Source organism: Chanodichthys erythropterus, chromosome 4 (assembly GCF_024489055.1).
Source record: "Chanodichthys erythropterus isolate Z2021 chromosome 4, ASM2448905v1, whole genome shotgun sequence".
NCBI classification, from domain to species: Eukaryota; Metazoa; Chordata; class Actinopteri; order Cypriniformes; family Xenocyprididae; genus Chanodichthys; species Chanodichthys erythropterus.
Genome location: NC_090224.1, coordinates 26528142 through 26552812, shown reverse-complemented (window position 1 = coordinate 26552812; position 24671 = coordinate 26528142). Strand labels below are relative to the sequence as shown.

General features: G+C 43.5%; 1 protein-coding gene across 4 annotated transcripts in view; it reads right to left on the bottom strand.

Moving 5' to 3' along the window:
• Positions 1-24671, bottom strand: part of nrxn3b (neurexin 3b) — a 605102-nt gene that overhangs the window by 537187 nt on the left and 43244 nt on the right. The window contains exons 2-4 of one of the 4 annotated variants that reach the window (XM_067384649.1): positions 15482-15487; positions 14660-14669; positions 1705-1718 (exon numbers count right to left, since the gene is read on the bottom strand). The exons of 2 other annotated variants lie outside the window; for them this stretch is intronic. In XM_067384649.1, coding sequence (XP_067240750.1) covers positions 1705-1718; positions 14660-14669; positions 15482-15487 — 30 coding nt within the window. Of the gene's footprint in view, positions 1-1704; positions 1719-9597; positions 9608-14659; positions 14670-15481; positions 15488-24671 lie in introns of all 4 variants that reach the window. One more of the 4 variants, XM_067384648.1, reaches the window with a different exon arrangement.

The following is a 24671-nucleotide window of genomic DNA, read 5'->3' as shown; positions in this document are numbered from 1 at the left end:
CAGTGGTAGCTCCAGAGCAGTCTCTGGTAATGGAACAGGAGGTTACGACGCTTTTGCAAAAAGGGGGCTATAGAACGGGTTCCCTCTCCCAGCAAAATGTCGGGCTTTTACAGCCGCTACTTCATTGTTCCAAAGAAGGATGGGGGGTTGCGTCCGATCATAGATCTTCGTATACTAAATCGATCTGTAAAGAAGTTGAAGTTCAAGATGCTTACACTCAAACAGATTATTCCACAGATCAGATCCGAGGACTGGTTTGTGGCGATAGATCTAAAGGACGCATATTTTCACATTTCCATCCATCCTTCTCACAGGAAGTTCCTCAGGTTTGCTTTCGGGGGCGAAGCATACCAATACAAGGTTCTTCCCTTCGGCCTATCACTATCACCCCGCACGTTCACGAAGTGCGTGGATGCAGCCTTGGCTCCGCTGAGACTCCAAGGCATCCGCGTGCTGAACTATATCGACGATTGGTTGATTTTAGCTCAAACAGAACGTCTGGCAGCTCAACATCGAGATGTTGTGTTGTCGCACATGAAGAAGCTTGGGCTGAGGCTCAACGCCAAGAAAAGTGTGCTGGTTCCGAGTCAGGTTGCCAACTATCTTGGGGTAATCTGGGATTCCATCACGATGCGGGCGCAATTGACTCCCGCTCGTGTGACTTCCATTCTCGGGGCCGTGAATTGGGTGGCCGGTCACTCACTGTAAAACAGTTTCAGAGACTGTTGGGTCTGATGGCAGCTGCGTCCAACGTTGTTACTTTTGGCCTTCTGCACATGAGACCCTTACAGTGGTGGCTCAGGACCAAGGGATTTTCTCCGAGGGGAAATCCTTTTCGCATGATCAAAGTCACGCGGCGGTGCCTTCGTGCTCTGGTCATGTGGAAAAAGCCTTGGTTCCTGTCCCAGGGACCCGTGTTGGGAACTTCATGTCGTCGCGTAATGCTTACGACAGATGCGTCCCTCACGGGCTGGGGAGCGATCATGAGTGGTCGCTCAGCTCAAGGTCACTGGGAGGTACACCAGCTCTCCTGGCACATAAATCGGCTGGAGATGCTGGCAGTGTTTCAGGCTCTGAAGCACTTCCTCCCCGACCTGAGGGGCCACCATGTGTTGGTTCAGACAGACAACACTACGGTGGTCTCCTACATAAATCACCAAGGGGGACTGCGGTCTCGGCCACTATGCAAACTGGTCAGTCACATCCTCCTGTGGACCCAGGGGAAATTACTCTCGCTAAAGGCGTCGTATATTCCGGGGTATTTGAATATGGGGGCGGACGCTCTGTCGAGGCAGAGCGCGAGTCCGGGGGAATGGAAGCTTCACTCAGAGGCAGTGGAGCTCATATGGAAAACATTCGGTCGAGCAGAAGTCGATCTCTTTGCCACAGAGGAGTCAACTCAATGCCCTCTGTGGTACTCTCTGAGGCACCCAGCTCCTCTGGGGTTGGATGCCATGATACAGACGTGGCCGAGGCGACGTCTGTATGCTTTTCCCCCAGTCTCTCTGCTCCCGGGAGTTCTGGACAAAGTCCGTCAGGAAGGGGTAGACCTGATATTGGTGGCTCCTTTCTGGCCAACAAGAATATGGTTTGCGGACCTAGTTTCGCTTCTTCACGGCTCTCCTCTGGAGCTTCCAGTCAGACAGGATCTCCTGTCCCAAGCGGGCGGCATGGTTTTACATCCCCGTCCAGAAATGTGGAAACTGTGGGCCTGGCCCCTGAGGGGGCAAGGCTCATAGAATCTGGTCTCCCAACCGAGGTTGTGGAGACCATCCTTCAGTCCAGAGCTCCATCTACAAGGAAGCTTTATATGTATAAGTGGAAGGTTTTCGCTACATGGTGTAGCCATCATAGGGTGGACCCGGTCCAGTCATCTGTCAGCTATGTGCTTCAATTCCTCCAAGAAAAGCTTTCAGAAGGCTTAACTCACTCCACATTAAAAGTGTATGTGGCTGCGATTTCAGCCTATCATGTTCCTATGGGTGGTGTCTCGGTAGGTCGAGACCCCTTAGTTGTTCGCTTCCTTCGTGGCGCACTGAGGCTGAGGCCTTCAGTACGCCCAAAATCTCTGACCTGGGACTTAGCCATCGTGTTACAAGGGTTGGCTGAGGCGCCCTTTGAACCTTTGGAAGATGTGTCAGATAAAATGCTCACATTGAAGACTGTGTTTTTACTGGCCATCTCATCCTTGAAAAGGATAGGTGACCTTCAAGCTCTTTCGGTTTCACCATCATGTTTAGAGTTTGCACCAGGGATGGTTAAGGCCTTTCTACATACAAGGCCTGGTTACATTCCTAAGGTCCCCACTAGGGTCCCAGGTCCTATCGTTCTGGAGGCTTTTTATCCCCCTCCGTTTACTGATCCGGATCAGGAAAAACTTAATCTGCTGTGTCCTGTGAGGGCGTTGGACGCTTATGTTCACAGAGCTGCCCTGTGGAGAAAATCAGACCAACTATTTGTATGTTATGGGTCCCCGAGTCGAGGGGGCCCAGCGTCCAAACAGAGGATGAGTAAATGGGTGGTTGAGGCCATCTCATTATCGTATAAAGCTCTGGGGCGTCCATGCCCCTTGGATGTTAGGGCACACTCAACTAGAGGTATGGCTGCTTCAAGAGCTCACATGTCAGGAGTTTCCTTGGCGGATATTTGTGGTGCTGCTGGATGGTCATCCCAGCACACCTTCATCAGATTTTATAATCTTAATGTGAGTAGTACTCCGGGTGCTTTGGTGTTACAAGATAGCAGCCAGGCACTCGGAGGCACGGCGTAGTGGGGACAGCGTTCCCATCACGTCATTGACGTAGCGTCGATAGTTCCCACGAAAGGGAACGTCTTGGGTTACGAGTGTAACCCTTGTTCCCTGAGTAAGGGAACGAGACGCTACGTCACGTTGCCGTACCTCCAGCATGCCTGGAGCGCTTACTTCAGACATATCACAGAAGCTAGCGTTCTTTGTTTCTGGGCATGCTTTATAGGTTCCGGTCCGCGACGTCGCCCGCCTCTGACGTCACGTTCTCTCATTGGTTGGATACAATAGTGCTTCACGAACACAAAAATGCAGAGGATTCCCATCACGTCATTGACGTAGCGTCTCATTCCCTTACTCAGGGAACAAGGGTTACACTCGTAACCCAAGACGTTTTTTGAGCAAATAGTCATTTCAGTCGATGTCAGCCAATTCAATAACAAATGCGTCTAAAGTTGTTGTCGTCGTTGTAGAATGTCTGTGTATATAATTTAAACCTTGTTTGTATAGTGTGTATCCACTAGGGGTGTAACGGTACACGTATTTGTACCGAACCGTTTCGGTACAGGGCTTTCGGTACGGTGCACGTGTGTACCGAAGCATTACATTGCAACCAATATTCACCACCAATAACCGCAATAAGCTCTGCATTTTGTTACTTTCGATAAGAAACAAAGTGTCATCCTTCAAATTCTGTCCACGAAATCATTAAGTTTAAACAGAAAATGCCATTTTGACGTGCTTTGATGTGGAGTGACAGATCACTGTACAGGCGCCTCAGTTCGACCGGCAGCGCGAGCGCGGAGCGCAAGTGAACGTGTTCATCTCTTCCTCCTTAATACTAGTTACAGAATAAACATGAAAGAACATCTGAAGGTATGTTGCAAGATTCAGTACAACTTACTGAAACGGTCATATCTCATGTAATCGCTCATTCAGTGTTTCAACGGTGGAAAGACATTAATTAAAGCGTCCGTATTCAACAATATGTCATGATGCATTTACCTCAGAAAAGCCATTCAGTGTTCACAGCTTGTTAGTTCGCTAGAGAAATTAACTCTTTCGCTTAATATATGCACTGTATTAGCCAATATCTTCATTATTTTACTTAACCTTTTAGTGATATCCTGATTAGGCTATTTAATGTATGTTTAAATAAATCTGATGTTAAAATAACAGCCACTGTGTAGAAATGATTATATTTCAACAACGAATTGGAGTAAAAAAACATTTAGAAGTTAATGCAAAAACTGCCTTAGGTGCAGCTTACAGGTTTGCATACAATTTGTTATTTGAGTGTTGATTATTTTATCTCAAAATAAAAAGCAATTGAATTTAGGCTAATAGTTTGGGCTTCTTTCAAGTTAGGGCTCCCTACATAGTTTATAGCATTAGCAGAGATCATTTTTTTTATCCTTAAGAAACTTTTAGTTTTAATTTAATTTAATATATTTAAAGACAAAAACACAATTTGTTCAGTAAACCTCTGTTTAATAATAAAAAAAAGCAATTTTATGTTTAGTTTTCTCTCCACCTGCTGTACCGAAAACTGTGCCGAACCGTGACTTCAAAACCGAGGTACGTACCGAACCGTGAGTTTTGTGTACCGTTACACCCCTAGTATCCACACGTATATATATATATATATATATTTTAAAGATATTGTATTAAAAACTGTGTATGTTTACTTAGCAAACGTTATCACAGTATTTGTGTTTGTACTTTCAAAAAATTGCGCGAACGTTATCACAGTGTGTGTGTGTGTGTGTGTGTGTTGCACATCCATAATTGCAAAGGGGACGCGATTAAAACTCTATAAGTACATAAATGTATCAAATAACCATTCAGAGATGTCCTGCGCCATTCTCAATTGTTTCTTCTGCCGGAGTCTCTTCATCATCTGCGTCTGATTCCGGTTCAAACATGTACGGCTGAATGCCATACAAAACAGCGGGTCTCTCATTCTCAGCCATTCTGCTTCTACCGACTGTTTATTGCCATAAGTATGCAAGTTACGCCCTCATCCAAAGGCAGGGCGGGGATATGCAGCTCATTTATATTTAAGGTGGTACACACCAAAACAGCTCTTTTTAAAACAGGCCCCAAAATGACATTTTCAAATGGTTATAATAAATTAACTGTGGGGTATTTTGTGCTGAAACTTCACAAATACATTCTGGGGACACCCAAGACCAATATTACATCTTGTAAAAAGGGGCATAATATGTGCCCTTTAAAGGCTAATGACCTACTGCTTCCACTGGCATTCTGAATGAATGGAAACTTTACTATCCCATGGGGTCACAGTACAGTAACAGCTACATAGCTGGCATCAGAGGTCAAATGACAATGTCAACACAGACATAGTCAACTGGTATTTAGGGACGGGCAATTCTGAAACAAATTTCACAATAAAAGAAAAAAATCACACCTTGTCGTAACCAGATGCAACCCGCAATTAAAGGTATATTTTCCATGATAATCAAAGCCTTTTGTCCTAACCAGCCACATAAGCAATACACAATGAGCAACAAGGGGATTCTATTTTTGCGACGTCATGACTGACAACTCGATTTTCTCTTTTACTTGTGCATCTTTTGCAATGTTAAAATTGTTTAATTTGTGTTTGAATATAATTTCTGCATTATTTTGACAGTAAACGTGACAATGGATAATTAACCTAAAATCCTGAACATAAATAAGAATGTTCAAACAGTGAACTCTATGTGAACAAACAACTGTATCCTGTAAGGCTGCATCATATGATATTGAATATTTTGAATAGTGTTAAAATTGTTCAATTTTGATTAATTTGATTTTTACTTCTAATTCCATTTTGTTGCAAACACACCCATTTTCTCAAACCCACATTTGCAATGATGCATTGTTGAAGGAAGTAGACGCTGCCATAGATACTGGCCACCATTAGCACACAGTCACCTTCAGTCAGCTGTCTGCCGGAGCGAGACACGAATGCTCAAAGAGAATGACTCAATTACAGATGAACGTGAGAAATTCAAGATCTGCAACTCTCCAGATACGCAGTAATCTGCCACAACACACAGCTGTGTGTTGCATTACAAACAAGCAATCATGCACACACAATGAATGTTTACTAAGAGTTCAACCTATTTAATAAGCAGAGCACTTTATTAATGCACAAATACATGTAAACACACACTTAGCAGGAAACCCTGCTGTGTACATGTGTACAGTAGATCTACTAAGCTGCATCATAATGCACACAAAATGGCACAAGCTCATGTGAGATGAAAGTCAAAGGTATCAAAGTCATTCAAGCAGGCTCCTTTTTTTAAAAAATATGATAAGGTGATCTTAAAAGGTCACAGCTATTACCTCTACCAAACATGCTAATGGATTCATTTATCTGTGTAACCTCCAAAATGGTCCCTCTGGAATATATAATATTCTGCCGAAGGATTCCATCTGTTCAGATCTTTTTTTTTGTGGGGGCTGGTTGTACTCATCTTCCACACTGGGTTCAGTAGGTTATGGTTCCACTTCCATGGCCTCATTCTGCCATTAAACCAACTCCAATTACTTTAGGTCTTTGAGCCTGAGGGCAAGACCTGGTGCGTCTGTCACTTAGGATTTCCCCCCAACGTGACAAGCAGCATCACATAAGTCAATCAAATGTCAGCTCATTACATCATGCAATATTTATTCATACCACAATTATAAAGAAAAAATAGAATCACTGCAGAAAATGGTAAATTTCTCTTTTATTTTTCTTTTTTCTTTCTTTCTTTCTGTCTTTCTTTCTTCCAATATATTACAATATATAAGAAAGAGACATAAAAATGTCTCAGTGAGCACAGTATGAATGACCCTGGCACTGTTATTAAGAGGAACAGTAACAATCATGAATACAAATGTGAAGGTCTAAGCAATACAGTAATTTTTACGCTTCTAAATCCACTCATTTTATAACCATCAGATGGTTTTACTGTATGTTTCTCCTGCTCTGTATTGTTGGTTTACATCAGTCAGTATGTCCACAGGATAAATTATATTACAGCTGTGTCATGAAAAAACACACAAACAGAAACACCTTAGGGCTCAACACAAAATATTTTTTCCCACTGGCCTGTGAAAAATTTGGACAGGCAAGTAAAAATTTGGCCCCACCAGGCCAGTAGAAAAAATCCTAAGTGTTGAGCCACAACCACAAAAAAGTAATAAATCAAATAAAATGGTTATTGGTCTGGTTATTGTTTTCTGCGTTTTTGACCCATGTAACCTTTATAAATAAGGTTATGACACCAAAAATATCTTATAACTGTAACCATGGTTTCCTGAGAATGGGAAGGAGACATGGCATCTGGAGTTGATGCTATGGGGGAATGCCCTCAGCATGACTGGGGGAGCATAACCTAGAAGAAAGGCTTTCTTGCCATTTCAACTCAGGAAACTACAGGGGAGCTTAAGTAGAACAACATTAACTACCCTAGCTATAGGAGAGAGAGCTCAACCCTGTGTTTCGGGGACCCACTCAGAGACCTTAAGAACTAATCGATTGAGTGCTCCTATAACAAGATGGGACACCGTAAGCCAACTGGAGTCATGAACAATACCTGCTATAGGGGAACGTGAGGCACTACCTCAGAACCCAACTGTTAATGGGGAGAAAGACGGAACAGAGTATACATAGTCCTGTTAACCCTCTGGAGTCTGAGGCTGATTTGGGGCTTGGAGAAGTTTTGACATGCCCTGACATTTGTGCTTTTTTCAGTTGTTCATAAACATATAAATGACAAAAGTGTCATTACACTGTATTCAGCACAAACTAGGCTACAATAATATGTGAGGAACATGTATGTACATGTTTGTGTTTTTGAAGGAATAACATTTATGCGTGGTTATTGAAAAAACAAAAAACTTAAGTCACTGAAATAAGGCCAAAAAAAGTATAGTAAATCTGTGTTCACAAGACTTCTGGGTATTGGAGGTTGTAGACTAGAGTTTTTGCTTCAAAATTATGTAAAAATTATGCTGCCTACTCCTTCATATAAAACAATATATTGATTTAGTTTTTGTAAGACACTTTTTGCCAAGAAACACAGTATGCGAGGAGGCGTGAATCACCACTGAAAATGGGCCATTCTCACCTGAGAAGACAAAAGAATCGGATAGTAATGAGCTGAAATGACTTGCATATTAATGAGGCATTTCAGTCAGGTAGGCTGTGAAAAAGACCTTCTGTGATGTCTCAAGCTCATCATGATATATGAAACATACAGAAAAATATTATTACAATATAAAGTAATGGTTTTATATTATACTTTAAAATATAATGTATGTATGTGATGCAAAGAGTCTGAATATAGGCTTTTAGTTTAAAAGCATGCACATTTGGAGAAATATTGGATTCTCATATGCTTATGTCAATTTTCTATACAGAGGAGTTATATTAATTTAATATTCATTGTCATTACTATAAGCGCTGGTGTTTTCAATTCATCCTTGAAGTCGGAGGGCGCTCTCTGTGCATTTTTAGTTCAAATTCATCTAAAAGAAGAAGAGGCTATTCCATGAATGGAGTTTCCAATACATACTGCAGCCGGAGGGCGCTAAAGAAACAAAAACTCATCTAAAATTCATCTGTAGAAGAAAAGTAAACAGGAACTAACTGCATGTCTTCTAGAGATCGCTAACCATGACTTTTACATCCAGATAAACACTTTACAAGACAATAAATACACGATTGAGACAATGAATGCATGTATTGCCTCTGAATTTGCGTCTGAATAGCGCTGGCTCCGTGGGCGTGGCCGCATTAGCGGATAATGAGCTGAAACATGGATTTCTGACATGGCTCTCTTTTCATACAGATTACATAAACACAGAAGGTTTGTTTTCGATTTGACTTACATGATTTAAAACCTGACATCTTAACGTTTTTTTAGACATAAGTTTAATTTTTCTGTGATTAGTATTCACTAAGTTACAGTTCATTTTCTGAGAACTATCAGATTGGACTTCGTTCAGAGGGAGAGGAGAGATCACGCATCATGTTAGTTTTCTTTATTTTACAAAAAGCACAACATTTTGTTTTTACTTTGAGTGTATATAAATAAAAGAAGATATTTTATAGTTTCAATTGATATATTACTTATGTCTCTATGACAAAAAATGACGGAGTATTTTAAGTCTGTTTTGCTGCAATGTCAAAAAAAACCTGCAAAACGCGCCGGCGCGTTTTCAGACCTCAGAGTGTTAACCCTGCTCCATCCTAAGCTAATGCCAGAACAGCATCATAACAGGGTTAGCATTTTTTCCTTAGGGATGCTTACAACCTCAGTAATAGTTTAGTAGTATTAATACTGCCGTTCTTCCAAGGGGGAGCCAATCTTTACTCCAAGCTAGGGAAAGAGGAACTTGAGAACAACGCATAGTATTGTTTCAAGTTGATCTCAATATCCAGGCTCTGACCCCAAAGAGGTTGTAGGGGAGCCATATTCTGTTTAACAACCCCAAATCTGGGGGAAAGCAAACCAAACCCTACCTTTGGCGAAGGCACTGGCATTCTGATAAAGAGCACCTTCCCAAAAAGGAGAGATATCCTTTCTTAAAGCTCCAAACAGTGGAGAGGGACAGAAACAAAACAGAGGGAGACATGTGAGTTACCCAAACTGGTTCCATTCTTCCCACTCTACCCTAAGGGATGAAAAGAGAGTCTGCTGACTAGCCTACAACCTTAATTGCTGCCCTTACAAGGGGGAGCCTCAGGGACACAAGAGTAAGGCACTGACTACCATGGATAAAAACTATAACACCCGGACTCAAAACCCCGATGGGATCACAGGGGAGCTTATATTCTACTTTAAGACCCCATCATGACTGTGGAGAACAGCTCAACCTTATCTTTACAAACACACTCTAAGGTCCACAATCAGTGGCCTGATAACAAGGAGAGACCAAGATGAGTATTTCTTTCAAAGAGAAACAACATCCCTAATTTAAACTCCAACATTAATTGGAGAGGGAATAAACAAAACCAAATGAATTATATTAGTTATCCATTTGATTCCATTCAATCTGTTCTACTCTGAGGAGTGTTTCGAGAGCCGATAAAAAGGAAGCCTACAAAGGGCCAGAGCAATTAGCCACCAGGCTACAACTTCACTATTGCTGCCCATATCAGGGGGAAGCCTACTACTTAATCTCCTTGGAAAGGAGGGTGAATAAGTACAGGGCATGAACTGAGAACAACTTGACACAGTTCTGAGTTAAAGAAATCAACTTATTTACATCAACTTTAGTGATCCCCCTACCTCCAAACATAAATAGGGAGGGGAAATAAATTGTCAATGTTCAATAGCGATGGATGCTACATGCACTGGCAAGAGATTAAGTGGCTTCACAAAGCTGTAATCACCTACTTAAAAAGTAAGGGTCATAAGGATTCACCATGACCTTTCACCTTATCGAGCCAGTGACTAATAAAGGAAACTGAACTCACATGAAGATGCATCATCTCACCGTGATCAACACATAAAGCAATTACCTTAAGTAATGCTAATTTCTAGGTTTGTCTATGGATCAGATTGTGGGTTGGTTAATTTTCGTGACATGCACTTCATCATTAATTCAAGACTCAGTCAGTTAACGCTCACAGGACCTCACCTAAACCCAAAGAAATCCTCCTTAGAGGAGTCGTGAGTGGGGGAAAAATGCTGAATTACTACTCAGCCACCCTTTCAGAGCACTTTCTAGTAACTCCCTTCCCTGAGGTCCTGCCTCCTCTTTTCCTCAGCCACACTAGCCATCTGCTCCTGTCTCCAGGAACTTCCTGAAGATGGATCAAAAGGCTTAGAGGAGGTCGAGGATGTGGACTCAACCTTGCAAGGGATAAACCCCCTGAAGGCAGCAGACTGTGCCCTCGCCTCCTTGAACCTCTCGACCAAAATCTCAACGGAGGTGCCAAAGAGGCTCAAAGGCGAGACTGGCTAGTCAAAAAGAAAGGATTTCTCATTCTCCTTGATCCCCAAAAGGTATAACCACAGATGTCTCAACAACCACAATGGCCACCATTTTATTGTTTCACCCGATCAAAACAAACGGCTCCTGAAGACAAAGCTGATGATGTATTATGCAGACGCTCTTTTATACTACTTTATTTTATAATTTATTCTCATAATTTTGACTTGCTCTCAAAATAGCCTATTACAACTTTATTCTCGTAATGTATTTTATTTTCTTTTTTTTTATGTGGCACTAAAATGCAGTCATACTTTTCAGGTTGGTCTAACAGTAGTTCACCAACACATACAAACACACAGAGAAAAAAAAAAAAAAACAGGAAAATGAATTATTTTGCTGTACTTCAATTTTTTTATTATTATTATTATTATTATTATTATTTTTTTTTAATCTATTAAAGGGATTTTGGGTTCCTCTGATTATTAAAAAGAAACATAAAACCGTAGACTCAAAATATCTGAATGATCAACACATAAACAGTTACCTTAAGTACCGCTAACTTCCAATTTTGTTTATGGATCAGATTGTGGGTCGGTTAATGTTAGCGACATGCACTTCATCATTAATAAAAGACTGAGCCAGAAGTTAACGCTCACAGGACCTTACCTAAACTCAAAGCCATTCAAAACATCATTCAATGTAATTGTGATAATTGTAATTAATAATCACAATTACAATTTCAAGGGAATAATTGACAATTATGATTTTTTGTCATTATTGGGCAGCCTTAAAAAGTACTAATCAATTTATTGTAACTCAAAAAGATAATAAAAATAAAAAATAAAAAAAATAAAAAACTTGAGTATCATATCTATTATTATCCATAACGTAAAAAAATTATCGGTTATCAATATGGTTAAAATTTCCATATCTGTACATAGTCTACTACTAAATACTAATGTGAAAATAGAGTAGTTCCCAAAAGTATAGATTTTTTTAATACTTGGCATCATAATAATGTGTAAATAATCCAAGTGATAGCTCACCTGGACTAAAAGCCTTCATGGTTACACAAGAACAAGTCCTCATTGGTTCTCGCAGTAGCTCAAATGTGCAGGGCTGGGGAGTAACGAAATACATGTAATGACGTTACGTATTTAAAATACAAAATTTGAGTAACTGTATTTCGTTACAGTTACATTTTAAATAGATGGTAATCAAATTACAGTTACATTCAAAAAGTATTTTAGATTACCAAAGTGATTTATTTGAAGTTTAAAGTCATTTATTTCATTTAATAGGCTATTAACCTAAGCTGTTTGATGATTTGTAACCAGTGAGGCAATTGTTGATGATTCTCCGACTCTGTCTGTTTAAAAAAAAAAAAAAAAAAAAAACGCAAGCAGCTTGTTCAGATATTAGCAACCTGCAGAGTGCAGACATGAGATTGCCCACAAAAAAATGGATGGGATAACAGGGCATAACACATTTCTCTAGTGGAAATTCAAAGACTTTTTACTTACATAAACATGAAAAAGGTCGTACAGTAACATCATAGTGCAATGCAAGCTATGTCTGCAACAAAACTTCTATCGGCTTCAAAGGATTCAACATCTAAAAAAGCATCTTGAGGTAGGCCTATAAGCAGTTCTTGGTCTTTGAAAATGTTATTTTCCTTATTTACTCCTTATTTTCCTATTTACTCATACATTGAGCTTTATGGTTACCATTAGCCTACGGTTAATATTTATAAGAATTTATTAGGTCTTTGAAAAATAACACAAAATCCTCATAGAATTAACATCCACTTAATCATGCATTAAATAATGTTTTATAAAGCCAATTTCTTGGTGTAGTTTACAGACAAACTTTAAATCTAATAATTCACTCCAAATTTTTAGGTAGGCCTGGCGCGTACTCAAGTTCATGATCAAAAATAGAGATGCAGTAGTCCAAAAAGGTTGACATAAATCCAAAGGTTTTTTAGTTTTTATTTTGGTCTATCTTTATACCGGGCTTGCAAACAAACTGCTTTGTAATAATTTCCCAAAATTTCAGGAAATATTTACGGAGCCTGTCAACAGGACATTAACACAGGCACACACTGAAAACGGACACAAAGAGGAGAACAGACGCGCCAGCAGAGAAAATACTCTACCATGCACAAGCTCACTGTTCGCCAAATATAGGAAGAACAATATAAATATTAAATTGGGGTTGATATGTATCTCTGAAGGGAACTGTCTTCAGAAAAGTTTTGATGGCTTTTCCTCTCATCTCCAGCGCAGCGCTACTTTGTGTATAGTGGTAACCATGGAAACGATATATTGCTGCTGTTCCATAAGCGCCACCTACTGTCAGAGAGTGAATTTGCATTTCATTCAGTCCGTCTGCTGATTTTGTTTTGTGCAGGTATCTTATGTAGCATAATTTCACAAAGCTAAAGTCAGACCATGTTGTTTTTTCTGTTAACCTTAAAATTATATAATAATTTAAATGAAAAAGAACTGATCATGCTCATGTTCATAACATCTTTGTTGGGACTGTGATAAAAATGCAGTGTTTGCCTATAATATCAAAGAGCTACACATATGTTTTGAACAAATAAACAACAAATAAACTTGCTTTAAAAAAGATCTGTAGGTGTGTCAGCTCTGAATATATTCCTCTCGAGATTATTGGGTAGATCATTTCATTTCATTTTATTTATTAACATTCTAAATGTTACAAACTTTGTTAATAAAACAATTCAAACCACTGTGTCAATTCGACTCTCTACACCTATAAAACAACCTATATTATTAACAATATTTTATTGTTGTTATTTAATATTTTGTTATCCCTCTGATGCACATCTTTACAAATATAATTTAAGAATGATATATCAATAGTAATTATATATGGATGTGATGTTAAAAGAAACAAATGTTTTCTTAATTTGTTTATCAAGATATTGAAATTCTTTATCAACACATAGGTTATGTCTAATAAATTGCAGATATATATTTTGTAACTGATGTTAAAAATACAATTGAGTGGAAAACCAAATCCTGGTGGGTAGAGGTCATTTTTATTTACAGGTTGTAAACTTAAAACAGAACGTCTCGGTTACATAGGTAACCCTCCTTCCCTGAAGGAGGGAACGGAGACGTACGTCGGACAGACCGACGAATAGGAATCTCGCTAGAGAGGCCAATCTACTTCGAGTGTAACTAAACGAGCCAATGCACATTGGCATGCAATCATATGCATCAGCTGCTTTCCTCGCAGCGCGGGTATATAATGAGCAGCAGGTGCGTTGCATCTTCAGGTTTTCGCTGAGGAGCCGAACCCAGCAGGCGGCAGCATCAGCAGGACAACGCCTGTGGCGACGGGACGTACGTCTCCGTTCCCTCCTTCAGGGAACGAGGGTTACCTATGTAACCAAGACGTTCCCATTCAGTCGGTCACGTTCGACGTACGTCGGACAGACCGACGAATAGGAATCCCTACCAAAGCGCCACAGGAGCTGCCCTCTTTCAGCGCTCTGTCGTGAGCCACCTGAACCCCCTTGCCTAAGGACGGTGGGACCAGGCTCACACAGAGAGGGTCGATCACTGTTGTTCCCAAAACCCACTCAGTGCGACAATTGGATAACGCTGGGAAAGCGTAGCCTTACATGCGATAAGGAACGCTGCGGAAGCCATATCCTTCCCCGAAGGAGTTATATGGATAAGTACAAATGGACTAACCTTGTAGGTTGTACAACATATGGAAGAACTGGGGTGACTCCACTCGGTGAGAGATGGGTTCTCCCAGAGGGAAAGACACGGGCTTCGTTTAGGAGCAGCCGTGGAAAAAGCCATATGGGATCCCCGTAGGGTCACACATATGGAACCCAGCCTAAATCCGGTTCTCAAGGATACAACGGAGTATAGGCCTGGCGCCAGACGCTCCGCCACGTCGGCTGCTGAAGGGTAACCGGAGGACTCAACAGGGTCTGCCCGTAGGGACTCTCTGGAGAATAGAATGCGCATGTAGCGCAGCAAGCCGACACTAAGCCGGGGCCTCTCCGTGCCTCTGACCTGAGGCGAGAACACGGGAGGAGACCGGCTCGACACGAAGGCTATAGTATCTAGCGAACGTGTTAGGTGTCGCCCAGCCCGCAGCTCTACAAATGTCTGTTAGCGAGGCGCCACGAGCCAGCGCCCAGGAGGATGCCACACCTCAGATGCTTCCGACTCCACAGGAGGAGATGGCGGGCGAGTTGCGACATGCGACGGGAGCGTAGACAACCTTGACGGTTGATGTATGCAACGGTCGCAGTGTTGTCCGTACGGACCAGTACATGCTTGCCCTGAAGCAGGCCTTTGAGGCGGCTCAGAGCAAGGCGTACTGCCAGCAACTCGAGGCAATTGATGTGCCAATGCAGATGGGGTCCCGTCCAAACCCCTGAGACTGCATGCCCGTTGTACGTGGCACCCCAGCCGGTGGCAGAAGCATCTGTGAAAACCACAGCATGCTGGGACACTTGTTCTAGGGGCACTCCTGCCCGAAGAAACAAAGGGTCCGACCACGGACTGAAGGTTCGGCGGCACTCCTGAGTGATTGGCACCCGGAACGTGCCGCGTTGCCACGCCCATCTCGGGACTCGGCCGTGAAGCTAGTGCTGAAGCGGTCTCATATGAAGCAGACCGAGCGGTGTTACAGCCGCTGCAGCTACCATATGCCCCAGGAGCCTTTGAAAGAACTTCAGTGGGACCGCTGTCCTGCCGTTGAACGTATTCAGGCAGTTCAACACCGACCAAGCACGTTCCTCTGTGAGGCGTGCTATCTGTTCGACCGAATCCAACTCCATACCGAGAAAAGAGATCCTCTGCACTGAGGCGAGTTTGCTCTTTTCCCAGTTGACCCGAAGCCCCAACTAGCTGAGGTGACTGAGCACCAAATCCCTGTGTTCGCACAACTGATCCCGAGACTGTTCTAGGATGAGCCAGTCGTCTAGATAGTTGAGAATGCGAACACCCTGTTCTCTCATGGGAACAAGGGCTCCCTCCACGACTTTCGTGAAGACGCGGGGAGACAGGGCCAGCCCGAAGGGTAGGAATCTGTACGGATATGCTCGACCTTCGAACGCGAATCTCAGGAATGGCCTGTGTCGCGGAAGAATCGAAACATGGAAGTACGCGTCCTTCAGGTCGATCGTTGCAAACCAATCTCGGGGACGGATGCACTCGAAAATGCGTTTCTGCGTGAGCATTTTGAACGGTAGCTTGTGAAGGCTCCGATTCAAAACTCGCAGGTGCAAGATCGGTCGTAACCCGCCGCTTTTCTTGGGTACAATGAAGTAGGGGCTGTAGAACCCCGACCTCAAATCGGCTGGAGGGACCGGCTCTATCGCGTCCTTCACCAGTAGGACTGCGATCTCCGCACGCAGAACAGGGGCATCGGCATCTTTCACTGTAGTGAAGAGGATGCCCCTGAACTTGGGGGGGCGCCGGGCGAACTGAATCGCATAGCCGAGCCTGATGGTCCGAAGGAGCCAGCGGGACGGACTGGGGAGCGCTAGCCAGGCTCCCAGAGACTGCGCAAGCGGCACCAAGGGGACCACCGGCGTACCCGCTGCGGGGCAGCGAGGTGGAACGCAGGGGCGCGGCCCGGGAGGCTCTCTGTGTGAGGCGGCCCGAAGCGGGGTCACAGTGTGCTGTGCAACACTTACCTGCTTCCACGGGTGGACAGAGGGAGCAGTCGAGGTTTTGCCTACCCGCTGCTCGCTGCTGTCCGCTGGCGACAGAAGAGGTGGATGAAAGTGGTGACCCGGAGATAGAGGAAACTGCTCTTTTATTGAAAATTTGGGTACCGCTGGCCGTTGAGCCAGCGGCGGAACAAAAAGGGGAAACAAAAGATTCTCCAACCGGCCCTCCTCCGGGGGAAGGAGCGGTGCGGTCACCACCTCCTGAAGAGCAGTCCCGTCCATCTCCGGGTCGCCCATCCTAGGGCCGCTTGGACTTGGCCTTGCCACCCTTCTTCTTAGGGGGTGGCTGGACGGGCTGGGCACCCCGCCCGCGACCGGCTCCACGACGCCGCTTGGATGGAGGCTGCTGCTGCTGGGGCGTGGGAGCGGGGGCGGGGGCGGCTGCAGGGGGGCGCCCTCGGCAACGGGCAGTCTGAGGTGCCGCCGGCGGTGGAGGTGCAGCAGCTGACCGCCTCGGCAGGATGTGACTGATGGCCTCTGACTGCTTTCGTACAGCCGAGAACTGTTGGGCAAAGTTCTCGCCCACTTCGCCGAAAAGGCCGGTCTGGGACACGGGGGAATTAAGAAACCTGACTTTGTCGGTATGCCTCATGTACGCGAGACACAGCCAGAGATGGCGACATCGCACGACCCACTGACCGCGCCGTAACCTTCGTCGCTCGAAGCGCGAGGTCCGTCGCGGCACGAAGTTCTAGCAGAACTTGCGGATCGTGACCACCCTCGTGCAGGTACTTCAGTGCCTTGGCCTGATGGACCTGCAACAACGCCATAGCGTGTAAGGCGGAAGCGGCTTCCCCACAGGCCTGAAAAGCCTTGCCGGTAAGATCCGACGAGTACTTACAGGCCCGGGAAGGGAGAGATGGCTCCCCCCGCCAGGTGGAGTTAGGGCACAGTTGCTTAGCAACGGCCCGTTCCACAGGGGGTATGCGCATATAACCCTTAGCCGCTCCACCATCAAGGGTGGTGAGGGAGGAGGACCCACCGACACGGCTTCGGGCAGTAAAAGGTGCCGTCCACGTGCCAGTGAGCTCTTCATGCACCTCCGGGAAGAAAGGCACTGGGGTGGGGGGCTGAGAACCAGCCCTTGCCACCCCGAGATACCAATCATCCAATCTCGAGGGCTCGGGACACGGTGGAGGGTTCCACACGAGCCCGACCCTGTTGGCGGCCCGGGAAAGCATAGCCATCATTTCAGGGTCTGAATCGGGCACAGTTGTCACTCCCGAGGGAGGCAGCTGCGCCGAATCGTCATCCCCAGAAGCGTCAGGCTCACCCTCCGATGCAGCGATCGACATCCGGTCGTCTTGGGGAGCTCCGAAGGATACGGATGGTACACACCTCTGGGGTGGTCCACCGCGTTCCCCCGGCAGCTCTACTGGCAGCAGAGCGCAAGAGGGGTGAGGGTTCCTAGGGGGTTGGTTCCCCGAAGGAAACGCGCTCACCGTGATCCTCAAGTCACCAGCCCCGCCGCCCGAAACAACCCTCTGAGGAGGATTGGAACGAGGCGTCGGGACCGGGACTCCGCCCCTTTGCAGAAAGTGGAGTCTCGACCGCAACTCCGCAACGGTCATCTTCCCACAATAGGTACATGACTCGTCCACAAACGCCGCCTCAGCTTGCCTTAAGCCCAAGCACGCGATACAGCGCTGGTGACCATCCCGAGGCGCCAGGTAACGACCGCATCCAGAAACACACAAGTAGAACGACATCTTTAAAAAGACGCGAACTACTCATGTAAGCTCTTTCAAGGACTGACTCTTTTAGGTGCTGAAGCACGCAGGGGAAAAGCCGCTGCAGCACAGACAGGGAAATGTGCAGCCTGTCGTGTGCACTCTCCTTGAAGGCGCTCTCTTACCAGCTGTAATAACAGCTTTAGGCGCACCGTTTCACCAGCCGTGAGAACGGCCTTCACGCTGATTACAGCTTTTGCTCAAAATAAAAAGGCAAAGAAAAACAAAGGAGAAATCGGCCCCGCTGCTGCGCTGTCCGCCTGCACCGCAACCAAGAGACGTCTTGAAGAGCAGACTCGTTCACCACACTCGTGCTTTCAGTAGCTATCTTCAGTGTTGCAGAAGGCTTGGCTCCGAAGCGAAAAGCTGAAGATGCAACGCACCTGCTGCTCATTATATATCCGCGCTGCGAGGCAAGCAGCTGATGCATATGATTGCATGCCAATGTGCATTGGCTCGTTTAGTTACACTCGAAGTAGATTGGCCTCTCTAGCGAGATTCCTATTCGTCGGTCTGTCCGACGTACGTCGAACGTGACCGACTGAATGGGAACATCAAGTTAATATGGTCCTTTGTGTTAAGTATTTCAAAGTATTCCAAAGTATTTAGATTAAGTCACTAAACTTGAGTAATGTAACAAAATACATTACTGATTACTTTTTAAAGCATGTATTTTGTAATCTGTAGTTAAATACATTCTAAAAGTAACCTTCCCAACCCTGCAAATGTGCTTGCTTGATGCACGTTTGAGCTTCTGTTTCCCATATTTAATGTGTGTTGATCAATGTTTATATGTAAAAGCCTAAATTAAATCAAATGAAATTAAAATTAAATTAAATTAAAATCTCATGGGTTTGGAATGACATGAGGTTGAGTAAATGATGACAGAATTGTCACTTTAAAGGTATACTATGTAACTTTGTTGTTGTTGTTGTTCAAAATTAACTAAATTTAAATAATGAGTCAATACATCATCAATCCTTCTTCCAAAACATGTTTTTGTCTTACCCTGATTCACTATGATAAGCCTATTATAAGTGTTTATATTTTAGACATGACTGGATGGTTTTCACTGTAAATTGCAAACATACGTCACTCACCCGTGCATGTTTTGTCATATCCGTAAATACTAAAAAGTTGCTCCGACTAATTTGAAGCATGTATGGTATGGGAGCAGCACAGCAGCATAATTTAAATGCTTATAATTGAACTCCAGGGAATCACCAGTTAAAAAAAAAAAAAAAAAAAAATGGCGAACAGAAGAGAGTCTGCTGGCAAAAGAGAACGAAAAAGTGCTTGTAATAAAACAAGAATCAACATTGGCTTGGCTTTTCGGAGATAGCGAGAACTGAGGAAGTTGAAACATTTTAAACGCATCATAGAGATGGTGTTTTTATTACTCAACAGTATGGTATGGTATTTTGTATGTATGGTGTGGTATTAAGTATGGTATTTTGTTGAACAGATACATTACCGCATGTAGCTCTCTAATAGAGTTCACTGTAAAGCATTATCTATTGTGAAAGGCCATTTCACTGGTTTTTGTAGTGCTGTGCTAGAATTCAAGGAAGTAATGTGTCTATTAAAGGTACAATAGGACATTTTCGGAGAGGCTAGCAATAGTGAGATAGCTTTCAAATCATAACATCCCACACTCCCTTCGGAGCGTCTCAAAGCCACGCCTCCTCCAAAACACCATGAAGGCACACAAACACAGCTGTTCTCTGCAAAGCGTCACAAGAGATGGCATTAAACTGCCTCATGCCTCAATGTACATAACATTACAATAATAAAGAATGTAAACAACTTTGAGAGCTTGTACCTGACTGCTGCAAGTTCATTTCGGTGTTGATACTGTTGACATGGACACACATTATTCAGAGTCTGAGGACGTATATGAGGAGACTTTCAACCAGTATAACAAAAAATGCTTCTGTAGAAAATCACCTATTGCACCTTTAATGGGTATAGCTACAGTAATGTCTTCAGCTAGTCAGCTTGAGGTCCATTCCATCTAAACTGGTTATATCTCTTAATCCTAGTAGTGGATATTTTATAGTGGAATAATCTCACTGTGAGTGGCCAAAAGTTGCATAGTGTACCTTTAAATAATGTGTTAAAAAATGAAAATAATATGTAAACCTTTGAAGCCGACTCAATCAGATTAAAAAAATACCTAGTGTACATGCAGTGGCGCCTGCAGCAGTACGTACCATGAGAGGGCCGTTTTTATTTTTTTTACATAATTTTTAAATTGATTATTAAAATCTATCTGCATACACTCATTTCATTTTAAGAAACCAAGAGAAAATGAAAAAAAATAAAGGTGTGTGTTTGTGTGTTGTTAAGTGTGTATGTGCATGCATGGGTGGGCAAGGGGGATATGGGTGAAAAGAAATCGGATTAGCTAGTTTAGTTTTGTCACTTTTTCCACACATGAACAAAGACAATTATAGATAGTTAATGTTTAAAAACGGGCTCAAAATGAGTAAACGCTCTCTAAAACAGTTAAATTCAATTGAAACTTTTGCAAAAGGCCTAAAATTATTGACTAGGGATGGAGAAATGAAGCCTCTTAAATCTTTGAAGGTTTTCTCTAAATGTGCTGTAAAAAGTTTCAAATCAAGAGCGATTAAAACAGTGCCATCTTGTGGCAGGTAAAATTTACAGCAGCCATGAGTGCGCAGCTCCGTTGTTTTATCCATTAAGCACAAATAAAAGCCTGATGACGCTAAATGTGTTTAGTTTTCTGATAATATAAATCACATACTAAAGTGTGGCAATAAATTAAATGGATCAACAAAAGCAATAATTATAATAATACTAATAATATCAACTGAGTTGTTTGAGGCAATTAAATTGTGCTGTTATTTTATTGTTTTTATAAAATTTATATGACAGAATATATGATAATAAAATATAATATAATATAATATAGGCTACAGGCTTATATATTTAGAATGTTAGTAAATGGACTTCCATACAGTAGTGGTCTTGGTTCATACAAAATGAAGCATTCACGGGACTGGAAAGAAAGTGAGGATTCGTTTTTCGTTAATCAAGTTTCTCTGAAAATAATACGCACATTTCAGGACAAAGGCGCTCAGAAATAACGTAAAAAAAAAACAAAACAAAAAATTCACAAAGCATCTATCTACACAAGAACCAGAGTGCAGTTACATGCATCAGATGTTCTAAGTGGGGAACAGGAAAGAGATTTGTACAGCATTAGATCGTTCCCACCGACGTAATAACTGATTTAATCGCTTTTTGCGGACAGCAAAAAAAAAAAGGTGCTAGTTCTGTGTGTGACCTGAGATAAAATCCTGCAGGTGTTACAACCACACCTGTCCTGGACTCCATTTACCATGTTCCTCCCTGTTCCTCACCTGAACTCACTTCCCTCATCAGCTTTCTCGCTCTCCCTGGATTCCCTGCACCTGTCCATCGTCATCAGCACACCCTTTATGCTGGACTCACTCCTTGCACTCCCTGTCCATTCTTGCTGTTTGTAGTTTGGTTAAATGTGTTCGCTGTTATGTTCCCTTGTTGAATAAAGTTCCTATTTGCGTATAAGTCAGTTTCTGACTCAATCCTGCTTCAGCAACATGGATTGGAACAGAAAAAAGGACCAAACCGAAAGGACTTCTACAAATGGGATTCTTCTTAGTCCCTGTCTCTCCCATGCCTCCCAGTGAAGATATGCTGGCGGTAGACCGTCTGCGGGATCTTCGGCAGGACAGTCGCTCGTTGGAGATGTACGTGGTGGAATTTTTTTGAGCTCTCTTATTTGTTGAACTGGCCAGATTCCCCTCTTAGCGCGTGCTTTCTGATGGGCCTGGATGAGGACATGATTCGCTATAGTGAACCTGCCTGTTTTTTTTCCCTAGTCGAGTCTATTAATATGATTCTTTTTTTTTTAAAATAAATGGTTTCAAGTTCCAAATTGAAGAAGTTCAAAAGCGAACATGTCTTCCTCGTCCAGTCCCCTCAGAAAAGCACACTGCCTGGTCAGTTCAACCACAGCCGGTTTCCTCCACGTATCCCTCCAGTGGGTCTGCCCCTTTTGTTCTGCCTGTCCCTAAGCCGAGGCATCCCGAGGCCCCTGCCCCAAAGCCTCCAGTGAAGCCTGCCGCTGAACGGCCCAAACTTCCAGTGAAGTCTGCCGCTGTGCTGCCCAAGCCTCCAGTGAAGCTTGTCGCCGAGCTGCCAGAGCCTCCAGTGTGTTGCGAAAGCTGTCCTCAACCTCCCCAGCGTGATGATGATCACTGGCTCGTAGATTTTTGGAAGGAGCCAGTAGCTCCAGTTGCCCATGAGCCAGCTCCAGCCGTCCACAAGCCCGCTCCAGCCAACCACGGCCCCTGACCCGCCATTGCATCCCGAGGCCCCTGACCCATCATGGCATCCCGAGGCCCCTGACCCGTGACTACCCAAGCTCCTAGACCTGCCCTGGAGACCTCCGTACCTGTCTGCACCTCCCCCTGCACCTGCGTGCAGGTCTCCAGGGCTCCCACCCCCCCTCCCCCATTGTCACATCTTAGGCGCGAGGACGCGCCTACCGGGGAGGGGGAGGTAATGTTACAACCACACCTGTCCCGGACATTTCCCATGTTCCTCCCTGTTCCTCACCTGAACTCACTTCCCTCATCAGCTTTCCCGCTCTCCCTGGATTCCATGCACCTGTTCATTGTCATCAACACACCCTTTATGTTGGACTCACTCCTTGCACTCCCTGTCCGTTCGTGTTGTTTGTAGTTTGGTTAAACATGTTCACTGTTCTGTTCCCTTGTTGAATAAAGTTCCTATTTGCATAGAATTCCGTTTATGACTCATCCCTGCTTCAGCAACACGGACTGTAACAGAAGGTGCCCCTGTGCACATTTTTTTATTGTTATTGTTTAAAATTGAGATGATTTATATCATATCACACAGAGAATGCTTGAAATTTCATGTCAATTACCCATTTGCTCTCTGCAGCATGCTCGGCTAAGAACAATTCAGATGGAAATGATTCCTTAGGAGCCGCTGAGTCACGGCCCCTTTTGATAACCTTAAACAGCAGTTGCCAGAGGGGTGACGTCCTTGAGCTCCTTCTAACTCTGACGTAGCACTCTCTGCCTCCATTCTACTGTAGCTACAGGACATGTTACCCGACATTTCCTCAGGTTCATTGTTTTATTGGCATGGTAGACTTAGTAGGCCTGGTTTCACAGACAGGGCTTAGATTAAGCAAGGATAAACTCAATATGTTTGGGTTTGCTAAAATTGGGCTGGCTATGTGGGGTTTGGAGAGGGTGTGTGTGGCTGAAGTTAGCAAAATTATGGAAATTGTCTATAGCACATTTAAACTTGTTAAGCCAAGTGCAAAGCAGTAAATTAAGATAATGTAGATTATAATTGCATTCATAGTAACAATCTCAAGTTAGCAGTATTTGGTAATTTGAAAAGGAGATAGATATATCAATGCACTGATATGTCCTGAGACTCATACAAATCAAAATCGTGGCATTAGTTGGTATTAAAAATTTGTTAGCATGCAGGAGTGTATAACATGATATAGTGGATAAACACAGTATTGGATTTCTGCGGTGCCTGGGGTTTGCTAATGAACATCATAACTCCGTTGAGGGGAGGAGGTCTAATATGATGCTGATTCCTCCTGACTTACGGCCATGATGAAGTGTGCCAATTACACACGAAGGCCACAACATTGGGAGTGCTGGGATCTCACCGCTGATCTGTGAAATCAGAGTCACACAAGCACACACACATACACATAGACACAGTAACACACACACACGCACACACACACACACACACTCATACATAGGCACACACAGAGTGTGATAAATGTACAGTTAGCTGTGTAAAGTTTCTGTATGCGAGTTGAAGGCTCTGCTGAAATGTCACTTCCTTGTCATGGCCCCAGGACCGTTATGCCTGGAGTTGCCATGGAAGCATTGTCATGCTTGAGCAGAATATTGATTAGGTTTAAGAACAGATGTTCAGAGACACCCACACCACATGGCTATGATGAAAGTAGCATTTTTCTGAAGGAAATTTTCTCAAATAAATTCAATGCAGGTCACTTTTAAAAATCTACATAAACATGGGTGCATGGAAACACGAGTGTTCATGCCTATGGCATATTCCCTCCAATGGCTTTCCACAGCAAGAGCATAAGATGGTTGAGGATGTAGAAGTTGAAAATAGTAAAAACATGTTAACTGGTTAATTGTAAATTAGTTTACCATACACGGTGGAAAACTGTAAATGGTTTAACATCACATTATATGTAATTTTACAGTAAAATACTGTCAAAGTTATGGTTTTTGTAAGTAAAAACTATGAATCACCATATCATTTACAGTAATGTACATGAGTATGTTTTGTGTTACATTTTATGTTATTTAGTTAATCTTTATTCTAGCTTGCTATGGTAGTTGTGTTACCAGTGTTGCGACAGAATGGCGTCACTTGCCCACTGCGGCAATTTTGTTCAGTTTAAAGCAGTAAA